The 15,022-nt window shown below is 37.6% G+C and overlaps 2 protein-coding genes across 3 annotated transcripts; both read right to left on the reverse strand.

Moving 5' to 3' along the window:
- Positions 1-90: 90 nt before the first annotated feature.
- Positions 91-5,596, reverse strand: LOC111797485 (transcription factor-like protein DPB). 2 transcript variants are annotated; one of them, XM_087117107.1, is made up of 9 exons: positions 5,181-5,596; positions 4,906-4,985; positions 4,705-4,752; positions 4,356-4,414; positions 4,128-4,268; positions 3,988-4,056; positions 3,571-3,669; positions 801-871; positions 91-721 (listed from the first exon to the last, which is right to left on the reverse strand). In XM_087117107.1, exons 1-9 carry the CDS (start codon positions 5,414-5,416, stop codon positions 481-483), a joined length of 1,044 nt encoding a protein of 347 aa, XP_086973233.1. In that variant the 5' UTR covers positions 5,417-5,596; the 3' UTR covers positions 91-480. The 2 variants fall into 2 exon arrangements, with proteins under 2 accessions (XP_086973233.1, XP_086973230.1); XM_087117104.1 differs by having other exon boundaries at positions 4,128-4,274; positions 5,181-5,595.
- A 971-nt stretch (positions 5,597-6,567) lies between these two features.
- LOC111797479 (D-xylose-proton symporter-like 2) lies at positions 6,568-13,794 on the reverse strand. Its single transcript, XM_023680490.2, has 14 exons — positions 13,536-13,794; positions 12,694-12,794; positions 11,758-11,836; positions 11,029-11,088; positions 10,877-10,943; positions 10,661-10,785; positions 10,245-10,346; positions 9,392-9,760; positions 9,258-9,305; positions 8,915-8,977; positions 8,601-8,681; positions 8,275-8,373; positions 7,979-8,116; positions 6,568-6,891 (listed from the first exon to the last, which is right to left on the reverse strand). Exons 1-14 carry the CDS (start codon positions 13,578-13,580, stop codon positions 6,760-6,762), a joined length of 1,509 nt encoding a protein of 502 aa, XP_023536258.2. The 5' UTR covers positions 13,581-13,794; the 3' UTR covers positions 6,568-6,759.
- Positions 13,795-15,022: the final 1,228 nt, after the last annotated feature.

Below are 15,022 nucleotides of genomic sequence, written 5' to 3' on the forward strand. Positions count from 1 at the left end.
CTCGATCGACACAATTTCTGTATTTAACCGTCAGTAAATGAGTCAGGCAAGTAAAAATGAGCCACAAATTCACCTCCAGAAGATGAACAATTCTATACAAAGTAAACAGATTCTCAGCATTGTTTTAACTCATTCAGTAAAACAGTGTAGTTTAGTCCAACCCTCCATAATCCTAATACATCTCAAATCTATACTTCTAATAAGAAGATGAACAACATTAAGTGACTAATCAAATACAGTAAAAAAGTTAAAGAACATCATCAGAAGCAAAGAATTAACCTAAGCCACCCGAAACAACTTAAATCAGTTTCAAGTTAAATGAATTTGATTGCATAAGCATACGCTTTGATGTGGTGTACTATCATCCTACGTGCCACGATAATAATCACGAAGGCCACGCCAGCAGTCCGAACAAGCAGAATATACAATCATGCGAAGATTATAATGCACATAAAAGACACGCAAGCTCGATCTAACCAGTCAATGTTCGTGTTTAACACGAGCTTTTATAATTCCAGGAAGTGGTGGCGAGGTTGGAGTTCTAACGGGCGTGTTAGACATTGAAGGAAGAGGGATCTGGGGTGGTTGATACATGCCTGACATGCTAGAACCCTCCCCTGCATCAGGAGCGAAATTTTGCGCCGTGTTGTCGCATTGCGGTCTGTCGCAAAATTTCATCGCCTTCAAAACGTAATTGTCGTCGTGGAGCTCAAACGGAGTACTGCAAGAACAGCAGCATGATACAATGAAAATCGAACTAGTTTCGGAATTTCGAGATTCAGACATTACATTCCTAATACCTGTTGAAGTCAAAGTGCACCAGCTGCATATCTTCTGATATTTCTATCTCAACAGTTGCATGAGGCCTTGTCTACAAATTCAAGATTTTCAAGAACATAAACTAAGAACGATGCATAGAAAAGATGAAAATATTATTCGAATTATAAAATTTATATCTGTTCTCATTGTTCATTTCAAAAGAACTCAGATGTTCATTATTGGTGCTTAAAATGCTCCGCAATACTCTAAATTTTGTCGATACTTTTCTAGACGAGAAACGATATCAAAGAATTTTTGTTAAAATGCTGCTGGGTACACCCCTATCAGCATAAACTTCTGGCTTACGACCTTTTGTGGGGTATTGTAACGGCCCAGATCCACCGCTAGCAGATATTGTCCTCTTTGGGCTTTCCCTTTCGGGCTTCCCCTCAAGGCTTTAAAACGCGTCTACTAGGGGAAGGTTTCCACACCCTTATAAATGGTGGTTTGTTCTCCTCCCCAACCAATGTGGGACATCACAATCCACCCCCCTTCGGGGCCCAGCGTCCTCGCTGGCACTCTTTCCTTCCTCCAGTCGATGTGGGACCGCCCCCAAATCCACCTCCCTTTGGGCCCCAGCGTCCTTACTAGCACACCGCCTCGTGTCTACCCCCTTCGGGGAACAGCGAGAAGGCTAGCACATCGTCCGGTGTTTTACTCTGATACCATTTGTAACGGCCCAGATCCACCGCTAGCAGATATTGTCCTCTTTGGGCTTTCCCTTTCGGGCTTCCCCTCAAGGCTTTAAAACGCTCTACTAGGGGAAGGTTTCCACACCCTTATAAATGGTGGTTTGTTCTCCTCCCCAACCAATGTGGGACATCACAGGTATCGTATCTTGCTTGGGAGGAACGATAGATTTGGGAGTGTGTTATGTTTTTCGCTTCCGAGCGTTGGTCACTTGGTGTTTCTGTAATTATGGCCTTGGTCTTGTTCTTTTGAATTGGAGCCTCTTTTTGTGTTTTTTGTATGCCCTTGTCCACCACTGTGTTCTTTCGGTTGTTCGACGAAAGTTCGGTTTCTTTAAAAGAAAAAAGGATTATGAAGCACGTTCCTCAATGAACCGATGCTAACACCAGAAGAAGAGACGGTCTGTTGGGTCGTCTTCACTTTTACACATCCGTCCAACTTGAAGAAAGGAAAGAGTCGGGGCCTTTTTTTTTACTAACTAGTATCTTTGGGGTTTGTATCTCCCCAACAGAAGAGACCAAGCAAACATTATTATCTTCTTAGGATATAAATGCTTCCAAATTATGCAGATCCCGTCTACCTTACGAACCCGAGAACCAGAACATTTTAGTACACATAGAGAAAGAGATTTCCAAATGAATATTCCCAATGCATCTAACTTCCATACTCCCAAATTGCTGGATGAAGACTCGCGATTCCAGCAATTCGAATCAAACCTGCTCGTTAGTGAGGTCGCTAAGTTTTGGGTAGGCTTCAAAGAAAGCTAGGGCCCTCAGAATGATCTTCCCAAAATCTTCCATCTATGAATATAGCCCAAAGCTACGCCTAATCGCACAAGTAGGGCTAGGATATATAATACAGGTGACCACACGACTTCAACACTTGACTACAAAGGAACGAGTGTAACAGCCCAAGACCACCGCTAGCAGATATTGTCCTCTATGGGCTTTCCTTTCGGGCTTCACCTCAAGGTTTTAAAATGCGTCTGCTAGGGAGAGGTTTCCACACCCTTATTAAGAATGCTTTGTTCTCCTCCCCAACCGACGTGGGATCTCATAGTGAGTTTATGGCTAGCCCTTTAACTGCTAAATTGACCGAAAGTTCAATATAAGTTCAGGTAAATGGTCATCCACCTTCATTATCCTAAAATCTAAGAAGGGAAAAGTGTTAAAACATTCAACGGCCAACAACATTTTGTAAAGATTAGAACAAATAAAGAACTATGAACACTTTGTACAAGAACACTAAGGTGGTTGTTTTGTCTTTATTTTTCCCACAAGTAGGGTGAAGGGGATGAGGTGAGGAGGATGTTGAGTAGAGGAAAGCCCATCAATTTGAAAACCAAGGAGAAGAATGGAAATTCTATACAGATACGAGACATGTCCGGAGTTCCTTGCATTTAGGAAAAAGAAGAAATAAATATGAACATGTAACAGACACGCCATACAAGAGTGCACAAGCTTCAAATGCATCTACCGTCTAAATGATTTAACAATAGATAGCATCTATGACAAGCCACCACTAGCAGATATTGTCCTCTTTGGGCTTTCCCTTTCGGGTTTCCCCTCAAAGTTTTTAAAATGTGTGTTAGGGAGAGTTTTCCACACCATTATAAAGAATATTTCATTCTCCTCTACAACCGATGTGGGATCTAACAATCCATCCCCTTTCAGGGCCCAGCGATCCCCCTCCCTTTAGGGCTCAGTGTCCTTGCTGGCACACCGCCTACTGTCCACCCCCCTTCAGGACTCAGCCTCCTCACTGGCACATCGCCTAGTGTCTGGCTCTGATACCATTTGTAACAGCCCAAGCTCACTGCTAGCAGATATTGTTCTCTTTAGCTTTCCCTTTCGAGCTTCCCCTCAAGGTTTTTAAAACGTGTGTGTTAGGGAGAGGTTTCCACACCTTTATAAAGAATGTTTCGTTCTCCTCCCCAACCGATGTGGGATCTCACAATCTTAGACAAAATCTTGTTCAATCAAAAAGACATCACGCTTATCATAAGGTTCCGAAGAATAGATAAGGCCATACAACATCGAATGAAATGGGAAGAACGTATACCTGCACCAGGATGAAAGGTAAAGACACGCCACCACTGGGTGCATTCTCAGAACTGAATAACTGTTCGTTTCGCTGAATTAGGTTCTGAAGGCCTACATACTGATAGCCAGACACCATTAGAGCTGCATTCTTATCACTTAAATGCAGTAAATAAGCTAAAGTACAAAAAAGGTACATAAAATAATGGCACTGCCATATCAATAACTTTATTTTTGGATTTAACATAACTCAATTAGATCAGGTGGCCACCCAGTTGACATGGGGATAAGAGAAAAGGTTTCGAATCAGCCAAGTAAAAAGGATGGAGTTGTCTTAGAACTCGCCCGTATCATACACATAATCCAAAGACTGTAAGATGATAACATCACGCTAATCATGAGAAACAAACAGCAAAAATATAATGATAGCTATTCGTACCTGCTCCTCCAGCTCTTGCAAGTACGCCGCTTTCTTTTCAATCCTATTTCTAAGTCCAAGACGCTCTGCCTGCATCGTTCAATAACAAGGTAAATTAAATGCTTGATGCATGATAGAAGAAATGCAGACTGCAGTGAAACCTTTAGTTCTTCGATATCGTTCAGGCTTGTACGTGGCAGACCCTTCCATTGTATCTCTTTTTTATCTTTTGATATGATATCCATTGCCATGAGAACATTCAGCGCGTCATACACCCTTCGCCTGATGTTTTTTTCATCGTACTGTTGCTGTCATAAACAGAGTAAAAGATATAATGACACCTATCCTCTCGCATAACAAAACTAGCAAACATATGAAGCATTTGAAACCTGATCCGGTGTCGCAAGACTGTTGCCAGGATCAGCAAACTCTGCAACGAGTTCGTCTGCTACCTGAGATCACAAGACTGAAAAGTGAAACCAAACATTTTGATGCACCAGTGCATCATAGGGTATATATGTATAACAGCCCAAGCTGGACCGCTAGCAGATATTGTCCTCTTTGGACTTTCCCTTTCGGGCTTCCCCTCGAGATTTTAAAACGCATCCACTAGGGAGAGGTTTCAACATCCTTATAAGGAATGCTTCGTTTCCCTCTCAACCGTTCGTTGGATCTCATATCATAATTAAGGAAGTTTCCATTACGTTCTCTTACAAATCAACGATGCTAAGAAACAACCTACCTCGTTGTAGGTCGTTCTTCCCTTACTCTCCACTTTCTCACAAACTGCAGGCAATCAAAACAAGTAAAACAATCAAACAATCAAAACAAATAGGAACAAATCTATTATACATCACGATCCACCGATGCCCTGCCACTGGCGGAGTCGAATCGAACGCAATGAAGGAAGAAATAACGAAAATGGGTGAAGTCAAACACCTTTCATACTAAATTGGCGAAGCCCTCTTCCACTCTTGTCCCCTCCAACAGCACGCTGACCCCTCTTTTTCTTCACGTTACTATCTCAAAACAACATCCAATTCAACAGATCAAATCAAACCCACAGTTCAATTCGAACAACCAAAGCTAAAACCACAAATTCACAGTTTCTTAATCATCAGGACTCAATCAAAACATCACTCAACATTGTTCAAACACCCAAGCAAGGCAACATTTGAGCTAAATCACAACATAAAATAAGAAAAGAAACTCACGCAGTAGGTGGTTGCGAGCCCGCCTCATCGCCATGGATGTCGAGGTTGTTCAATCGAAGAAAAGTGTTATCGCTAGCAGGCGTCGCCATGGTTTGCTCGCTTCGGTTAGAAGGAGAACCGACACTACCACTCATGGAAACGGACTGACCTGAAATTGTGGTGGCAGCAGGGCCAGGGCCGCCTGGGAGGTCGTCGTCGTCGTCGTCATGGCAGGGTTGCTGGGTTCGTGTGCCCATGAGCCCTGGAAGTCCAAGCTGGATGAAGAAGGAGTGAATTGGGGCAAAAGTAGGTGCGAGGAGGAGGAGAAGGAGGAGGGGACCAGAAGAGGGTTTGGAGAAAGGAGGGAAAGAGGGAGAGAGAGGGTTTTCTTAGGATCAACTCTCTTTGAACTCTTCCAATGCTAAAACAACTACAAGTTTGTGTCTTTTTTTGTGCAACTTCCACCTTTTAAGCCAACAAAAAAAAACACACACACCAAAAAAAAATGGTTTTTGTAATAAATAAATAAAAATTTAAAATACATGTTTAAAATATAACCTTGGGTAAGGAGATGACCTTATTTTCTCGGTTTGGTAGTAATTGATTTTGTTAACTCGATCCGCTATTTTTTAATAATAATTTAAATTTTTATAAAGGTAAATGAGCGTTTCATCCACGTAGCTAAAATCAATTTTATCTTGTTTGTTATCTCCTCAAAATCCATCCATCGTAGTAAATGAATAAAACAAAAAGTAAAATAAAAAATTAATCTTTCGATGTTCTATTTATTACTTATATTACTGATATCGTCCGTTTTTTTTTTTTTTTTTTTGTTCAGTAACGTTTAGGGTGAGAATAGTTTAACTTTTTATCTCTCGCTCGGGAGCGAAGTGAGCGCCACAATGTCTACTATGTCCTTGAATTATTATTATTTTTATTACTAAAAACAAGTCCCTATGAAAAATACGTGTTAATGTGGCCCTTCTTGTCTTTTGGAAAGGGATCAAAGTCGTTCATTGGTATAATGCATGTGAGGGTTGAAAAATGGAATGATAAAGATCCATAGTTTGAGTTAAGAACAAGTAAACCGAGATGGCAGATCAAGATCCATAGTTTGTATGAAATAAATATTTGTATTTTTGTTCTTTTCGGCCACAACCGTAGAATATATCTAAAAGCGAATTTACGATGGCAGATCAATCTCGTGGTAAACTTTTAACCTTTCAAAAAGTCGATAATCTTCAAGAACAAGAACTTTATTTTTGTTCGTGCATTTGTTGTCCATGAAAACTGAACTTAGTTTTATTTTTGTCATCGAGCTTTCAAAACTAGCATTCTTGTTCAATTATTAAAGTTTCAAAGTGGCATCATTAATTTATAAAGTTCGAACATGACTTACCATCGGTCCTTAAAAGTACGACTTACCATGGTATCAAATTTTTGATCGAGCCACAGCCCGGTCTAATTATTAAGTTAAAAGTATAAACATTTTAGAAGGTATTAGGTCCAGAAAGCATCAATGAAATTTTGTTTTACAAGGTTAACACTTACCGTTTGAGATAGTCTATGGAATTGCTTTAAATTCTGCAGACTTGAGAGTTTAAAGGCACTTAGCTTCAATTTCCTCGAGGGTCAGTCCCTTTGTCTCCGGTACAATAAAGAATATAAAGACCAGAGACAAAATAGCTATCACGCCAAATATTAAAAATAGGATTCCAGCTCCAAGCAATTCCTGCGATCAAAAGTGAATTATTTTACATCAACTATCAAAGATCTTATTCATTGTCATCAATAAACAGGTCCGAGATAAAACAATGTTGATGTGAGTCTGTACTTAAATATATGGACGATGTATTAGAGAAGATAAGAGATGTAATAGTCTAAGCCCACCGTTAGCAGATATTGTCCGCTTTGACCCGCTACGTATCGCCATCATCCTCACGGTTTTAAAATGCAAAACCTTATAAAGAATGTTTCGTTCCCCTCTCCAACCGATGTGGGATCTCACAATCCACCCCCTTTGAGGCCAGCATCCTCGCTGACGCTCGTTTCGCTCTCTAACCGACGTAGGATCTCATAAGAGGAAAAAAAAAAAAAAACTGAAAGCTAGGTAGAGAGAACTCTGCCCAAAAAGCCTACGTAAAATCTTACAATAGTTAACAATCACGAGGAGGCAAAGGTTGTGGAAGAAATGTTGATGGTTTGAACAGCAAGAAAGAGATTGTAAAGTATATCATCATTATTATTCTTTCAAGCAAATGCCTTTTTTCAAGTCACACAACCATATGACCCTACCATCAATTTGTTAAAATTCAATGGCCTTCCAGTTTCATCATGGGATTGAACCTCACAATTCTTTAATTTTCTTCACTTGTTCCAATGACATTTGTCACTGATGAACATATACAGTAGTAATTATTGGATAAACTTCAACTCACAAGTATTCATCAAATCAGCATTTGGCCTCTTAGTGGAGTTCAAATCACACAGACTTCTTTTGTAATTATAGTCTTTCCATAATTATTGGGAAATAGGAAAGTCTTTTTGTGATTGTGATAGTTTTGTTTTTGGGAGGGAGCACCCTCAGCTCCCGGCCATTAGCCTGTTCTTCCTTGTTTGTTCTTTTTTAGAATACAATCTTCTATACGTTTTCTAAATAAGAAATAAAAATTATTCATCAAATGTAAAATGGTAATCGAGCATTATATACGCCTTTATCAAATTTTGTTTGCTCAACGCAAAGATTAATAATATTATGCAATGCCAATTTCATAAACGTAAGATAATGTAAATTTTTAGGATTCAATATATTGACGCACCTTTAATGGAGAAAACGCAAATGCCACGAGAGCATTTGCTCCAAAATTCACAAGCACTGCTATACTGAGCCCCCGACCTCTCAGTCGCAAAGGGAAAACCTCTGAAATCATTAACCAACCAATGGGACCAAAAGATAGCTGCAAAACAAATTTCACTTATCCACAGCGCATCAAACATAAGAAAACGGAAGGAAAATGGTAGTAGATACCTGGTAGAAACCAACATACAGCAGGAGCATAACTACATCATATTGTCAAGCCATATACATGAGAAAACAAAAGGAAATAAAAAATACCTGGTAACTACCAACATATGACAAGAGCGCGACTACTGCAACAGCAGGCACATTACCCAGGAAAAGGTAATACGATCCCAGAAGAAACAAAGAAACCACCTGTTGCATGAATGAAGTGTAGGACAGGTTAATACACTTTTGAAGTCAGATGCTCTTTTTTTAATAGAAAAAAAAGAGCAATCTAATATATTTTTTTCTTATTTTAAAGCAGTTGATATGCCATGAGAGTAGTATTGAGTTCGCGTACAGGGTGATGATGCCCCATGCATCTTGTGTTCAAGAGTTCGAAAGAAAAGAAACACAAGAATCTTACAAAATGGACTTACAATCCCAGATACACCTCCAAGGAGTAAAGGCCGCCTCCCAAGTCTATCAACGGCAAGAACAGCTGCTCCAGTCATAAAAAGCTGCAGCATAAGGAAATTTAGTTCAAAACTTCATGAAATGGTTATGTGGAAATGTGGACTCCAGCAATAGGTTGATGAAATTTAGAGGGAACGGAAACATTTGTTCAACTCAGCACTACATCTAAATTAGACAAACACATGCATAGCATTAGAAATGCAAGCTAATTCTCAATTCATAGAACTTGCACGAGTTCTCTTTTAAGACAGATCTATGGGGATGTGTAAACAAATACCTTCAATAAACCAAGTAAAATTGACACCCGCGTTGCATCTGAAGCTGCTGAGAATCCTGCACTCTATCGAATTACGTGACGTTTTGTTAGCATAAAAGAGTAAAACAAAAACAACTGTAAGTTTCAGATGATATTTGCGTCTTAGTACCATTGATGGTCTAGTTTTTTGAAACCTTTCTTCTCTAATGGAGGAAATCTATTTCCCTCTTATAAGATTCACTTCATACACTTATTACTTTTACATATAAATAATTAAATATATATTTAAAAAAAAAAAGTTAGAAAAACAGGCAGACAGCTTTACTAAGTACAACGTCAGAACTTGCTCGTTAAATAAAGGTACCTGAAAGATTGAGGGAGCATAATATAGCACACTTGGTTGACCAGTTATCTGTCAATAGTTGATGTCAATCCAAAATATAAGCAAACGATAGACAAATGATATGCTTGAAAACATAGGTCAAATATATTCAATACCTGTTGAAATAATACTAATCCTGCACCAATTATTAGGGCCTTCAAGCACTTCCCCTGAAATATTTCCCCTATTGTTGCCGTCTCTGATTCACCAAGAAAAGAGAGCTCATCCAAAATTTCATCCACTTCCTCAGAAGCTTTATCGCCAATAACTGCACCCCGTAGCCGGTACAAGCAGCTTATAGCACTCTCTTTCAATTCCTGCATATTTCCTTTTCCCTGTATAGCACATAAAAGTAGCCACCTGGGAGATGACGGTAGCCACCACATTCCCACTCCCATGACCAACGCAATTGGGGTATTGGCTGCATATATGTAGCGCCAACCAGCAACCACTTCAACTAAGAGACTACCAATGCTGTAACCCACCTGCAGAGTATTCCATGCATGCTTTAAAGTATCAGCAGACAAGATAGAGAAGGGGGGAAATCCAATACAGATATTTTGACCTTCTGTGAGGCCCCCGATAGTCAGGAGTTACGTTAGGAATGGTGGAATAGAGATGGGCCAGTCAGTTAAGGGGCTCTTTTCTGTTAGAATGATAGTTGGTTTGTTAGTTTTGTTAGTGGGCCTGGTGTTTTCTATTTATTTAGGAAAAAGGGGTCTCTGTATGGGCATGTGATAATTTTGTGGTAAACTTTGGTAAGGAAGAGTGTAGTCCTCTCAAATCAACCGACGATCGTTGTATGCACTTTCGGTTTCTCATATTTTGAAATAGACTTGCTTCCTAAGAAAGATAGCTTATACCTTCATTTGATTCATTTGATGGATTCGCAAGATTAAAAAAATAAAAAAGGAAGAAAGAAACTTATATTAAAGTAGTAAAAAAGTGGAATAAGGTAGAAGCACTTACAACCATTCCAAGCACTATAAAAAACTCTTTGAGAGAGATTAACTGCCCACGTATCTTGCTAGGGGAAGTTTCAGCAATGTACATTGGTGCTGCATGCATCGCCTAGAAGACAAAATACTGAAATTAAATGCTCTGAACACAGACAGGATGATCTTCTAAGAAAATTAATTAGAATTCATAAGGTCAATAGTTAATTCTACGGTACGGGATTCAAAAAATAAATGACAGAAATATCAATAGTTCCTGTACATCAAAAAGCAATGCACGTATAATTTTTTCCTCCTTAGGATCTTAACATCTTTATCAAAATATCTTTGGGTACGTTCATATTCATTTTCATAGCACATAAATCATGTTTTGAAATATAGACAAAAGTAAAACATCGGCAGTAAAGAAAATAACATAAATTGCGTTACCAATCCAATTCCTATCCCAGATATGGTGCGCCCAATTACCAAAACAGCAAAGTTAGGAGCAAGTGCTGTTATGATAGCTCCGACGAGATACATTAAAGAGGAAAGAATCAGCTCCCTTCTTCTCCCTTTCATGCAAAATCGGCATTAAATTGATCAGGGAATGAAACAGATATATCATAATTACCATATACTGCTTCACATCTTATGATAACCAACCTAGAAAATCAGCAACGTTAAAAGCCAAGATAGAGCCAATCAAGGCACCATATAAGGAACCGCTAGTCTGCAAAATTCAGCTCTAAAACTCAAACCCACTACACTATTACTTATCCAGGAATATTAGCTCGTAATTTCAATTGCAAACTCACTACAAGGCCAACTTCTACAGAAGATAAGCGGTACCATGATATTCCACTGGATGATGCTGACTGCAAGGAAAGAAAACAGAAATAAACCAAGATAAGAATGAGAAGAAACTGAAGGAATTTTTTTTTAGAAAAAAATGAACAGTTGCGTAACTCTGGATATGGAATTCTGGAAGAATAAATGATCTAACTGAGTTTTAATTGTTCTTCAATAACAATTTTCGTTTCAAATCAATTCATGTCTTAAGAACAGTAGCCGGTGTTCTGAAAACATTTTCTTGATTCTTCTAGGCACCATTCTATTTGTCTCTACCAATTTAAATTACTTTTAATCTAGCCAAGTACGAGTCAACAAAATTTATCTCAATAAATCTTCGTGGAATGATGCTCTTTTACACTATAAATCGTTAACCACATGTACTTGCATATTTGTACATTCCCACAACAATCACTTTTGACTGAAGGCCACAAAAAAGGAGAGAAAATCAAACGTCTTAGAAAATTCAAAATCATATTCTTTCAACCCTACACATAATGAGAAAAATAACCAAACGTAACACTATTCGGAATCTCCAAAATAAACTTAATTAATGACAATATAATTTGCGATCAAGCATCAATTCTATGAGGTGAAGCACAAATGTTTTTTTGCATTAGGTTTTACGGCATTCATAAACTTGCAGTTGGAGCACAACAAATAGGATGCTTTTTATAGCATGACAAAAACTATACCTGTAAGCAAATTGTTGCACAAGATGTTGCACCAATATCATAGCCATAAAGTAGTCCTCCAAGAGCAGGAAATAGAAATCTGAAATTATAGATACGAAACCCCACATGAAGTGTAATTTTCATTTGGTTTCTTTACTTGTGATAACACCATGGTTCATTGCATCTTTTGAATGGGAAACGATAATTTCATTAGAATGAGAAAGTACAAATATAGAGATCACGCGGAAAAAGGCATCATTATTTTTTTGAAAAATAATGTTTCCAAAAATATCAAAACCTATTCTGCAATTCCATCAATCATTTCCATTTTGATAGACATGCATACAAAACATGTTCTAAAACAAATTTCCTAACGACAAAACCTACAATATTACCGGTATCATCAATGTCTTTATGTCCGTGAAATGTCAGCAATATAAATGAAAGTGGTTGAAGATACTTTGAAATGCTTGTGTTAGAGACTGGATGTTTTACATTAAATGAACAAGAATCTGCTTAGCCAAATTCACATGCATCGGGTATCAACGAACAAGTTAGAGGCTCAAAAATCATTTATATCCTTTTCTAGTACCCATAGGCCTTAGAATTCTTGTAAGACCTATGGAGGGCACGAAGTAGAAAGCTTGTTATTTCAGCGTCTGACAGATATCTCAATTCATGGAGTCTATTGAGTATAAGTCATAGAATTTGAAACGAATACACAGAAATGTGCTCCAATTGCTTATGCATTGCACAATTTGATCATTCCAACTCATTAAGTTAACTAATAAATAGTTGAGACTTATAAATTTCATTTTCTTAGTCAACTAGAAATGTAACAAGTATGGGTGGAACACAAGGTTGATATTCGAGAAGCTAGTGATGGCAACTCCACTAGAGACAGAAAGTATACGAACAAAATGAAAAGAGGAAAAAAAAATTACCCAAGAGACTTACGGTAATATTGCAGCTGTGGCAGAATAATTCTCCGAGTTCTTAAATTCAATAGAAACTAAAGGTTCCTCGACGTCATCAATCTCACCAGATGATTGTCCTACCTGGAAGAAAGCAGTGTTATTTACAAACTCAATGGAAAATAACTGAGAAAGAACAACGTAAATCCTTGGTATCAAAGACACAATAATTTGTATCGTTGCCGCTTATGTTAATTCTAGATTACACTTCGCTGAATCCTAGCTCTGTGAACAGGAGAATAGACTCGATAGTGGGAATGTATGCAAGGCTGTGAAAGATTACACGGCACAAGACAACAAAAGATGCTTAGTTCTTGCCTTGTTTATATGACATGGCAAGAAATATGATTAGTTCATTGACAGGGTATATTTCCTTTAGAACAAGAACTCAATTATAGAGAAACTCCATGAGCTAATCTATTGGCACCAAACCATCTGATTCAATTATGAATTCACTTTACATTCTTTATCAGCCGATCCTCGCATCCCAAACGGAAGAAAACCAAATAAAAAAAAAAACGAAAAAAACCATTCATATTCAAACGTCTAACACTTCAATATAAGCATCCATCTGCTCCGTGGAAAAAAACAATGAAAACGACGAAAATTCGTTCATGATCTTCTCCTAATTGAAAAACCATTCCCTTACCCCAGTTCACGAATTCAAAATTCTACCACCAACTTCCTACTCCGGCAAAATTCTTATAATGACTTTCATACTTCCCAGTCAATCAAACTGACCACGATATCACTAAGCTTAATTCAACAACAACAAGAAAAAAAAGTCAAAGAAGCATAAACTCAGGTGAAGTAGGAGTAAGAAACCTTTCCAAAGGAAGAAAGAGCTGGCTGCTGATGATCGGATGCCATTGCTCCACCTCAACTCCTAAGCAGCGAAACAACTACTCGCAATTCACATCCAACAAAGAAGATCGATTGAATTCGAGAACAATTAACGAAAAGGATATGAACAATCGAGATGGAGGGAAAGAAAATCTTGCGAACACTAGAAGAACACACCAGCGAATGTGAAGCAACTCGCGGGTAATAAAGAATGCAGTTCTAAATTTTCGTTTTTTTTTTTTTTTTTTTTCGTTTTAAATGCGAATTTATAATTATTAATGCATTTATAATTTCCATCGCTTGGTTGGTCTAGCGTGGTGGTTGATTATTGTTCGTAAATAAAATAATAATAATAATATATTGAATTATCATAATTCGAGTATGGCCCACCCGATATTCTTTTATTTCAAAATTTGCCCAAACTATTACCAAAAAGGCAATACATCACTCGGAAAATAAATAAATAAAAGTATAGGGACTAATTTCAACGTTCAACTTAAGCGAATTACATGAAAACAAAATTAAAAGTTAGGGGCATAATTGCAATATTTAATAAAGTATGTGGGCTAATGAATCAAATAAAAAATTTAGGAGGTGCTTTTGGCAAGCTTTGCACTTTAAGGATGGTTTTACTATTTTTTTTTTCTCCTTTTAAAAATATATATTAAATAACAAATTTATTTATTTTCACTTGTACTCGATGAATATGATCATCGACCAACTAGTGGATGTGACGATCTTTAATAATTGTGATTACGGTTTAGGTCAAAATTACAATAGAGGAAGAAACGAATACTCGTATTTTTGTGGTGATGTACTATTTAAATTTTAGAAAAAATATTTTTTTAAATTGACCGTGCTCGAAAGATGTGCTCGTATTTTTTGTGGTTACGAACTCGATTGACGATTTAAAAAAAAAAATATTTTGTCGATGAACAAAATTCACAATAAAAAATGTCTTATTCTCTCGTAAACAGAAAACGAGTCTATTTATATTAGATTTATAAGGACGTAAAAACCTCTCTTAGTAGACACGTTTTAAAATCACGAGGTTAACAACGACATGTAACGAGTTAGAGCGGATAATATATGTCAGTGGAGGGGATAGATTGTGAGATCTCACGTTGGTTGTATAGGGGAAAAAGACATTTTTTTTATAATTTCGTGGAAACCTCTTCCTAGGAAATGCGTCTTAAAACCGTGAGACTGATAACGATATGTAACAGATCAAGTCGAACAATATCTGCTAACAGTTATCGTGTTAATACAGATTATTAGTAAAAAATAATATAGATTGTTACTATATTACATCCACCGTTTCACGTAAAAACATACACGTTAAATATATGATTTATACTATATTTACATACGAGTAATTGGAAGTGTGAAAATGTTTATTAGAAACATTTGTAATTCGAGACATATTTGGGGGTTGACGTGATCGATAGCTCGTGTTTAAGATAATAATA

The sequence above is a fragment of the Cucurbita pepo genome, chromosome 1 (genome assembly GCF_057944985.1).
Source record: "Cucurbita pepo subsp. pepo isolate OVF chromosome 1, ASM5794498v1, whole genome shotgun sequence".
NCBI classification, from domain to species: domain Eukaryota; kingdom Viridiplantae; phylum Streptophyta; class Magnoliopsida; order Cucurbitales; family Cucurbitaceae; genus Cucurbita; species Cucurbita pepo.

What these genes read in the sequence shown, in the direction of transcription:
- LOC111797485 (XM_087117104.1), bottom strand. Translation starts at nt 5,416, where the DNA reads ATGGGCACACGAACCCAGCAACCCTGCCATGACGACGACGACGACGAC. An exon ending in GGCTCGCAACCACCTACTGC is followed by an intron (nt 4,986 to 5,180) that starts GTGAGTTTCTTT and finishes GTTTTGAGATAG; the next exon opens with TAACGTGAAGAAAAAGAGGG. An exon ending in TGCAAGAGCTGGAGGAGCAG is followed by an intron (nt 3,670 to 3,987) that starts GTACGAATAGCT and finishes TCTGGCTATCAG; the next exon opens with TATGTAGGCCTTCAGAACCT.
- LOC111797479 (XM_023680490.2), bottom strand. Translation starts at nt 13,580, where the DNA reads ATGGCATCCGATCATCAGCAGCCAGCTCTTTCTTCCTTTGGAAAG. An exon ending in GTGCAACAATTTGCTTACAG is followed by an intron (nt 11,089 to 11,757) that starts GTATAGTTTTTG and finishes CTTTCCTTGCAG; the next exon opens with TCAGCATCATCCAGTGGAAT. An exon ending in GATTAGTATTATTTCAACAG is followed by an intron (nt 9,306 to 9,391) that starts GTATTGAATATA and finishes AACTATTGACAG; the next exon opens with ATAACTGGTCAACCAAGTGT.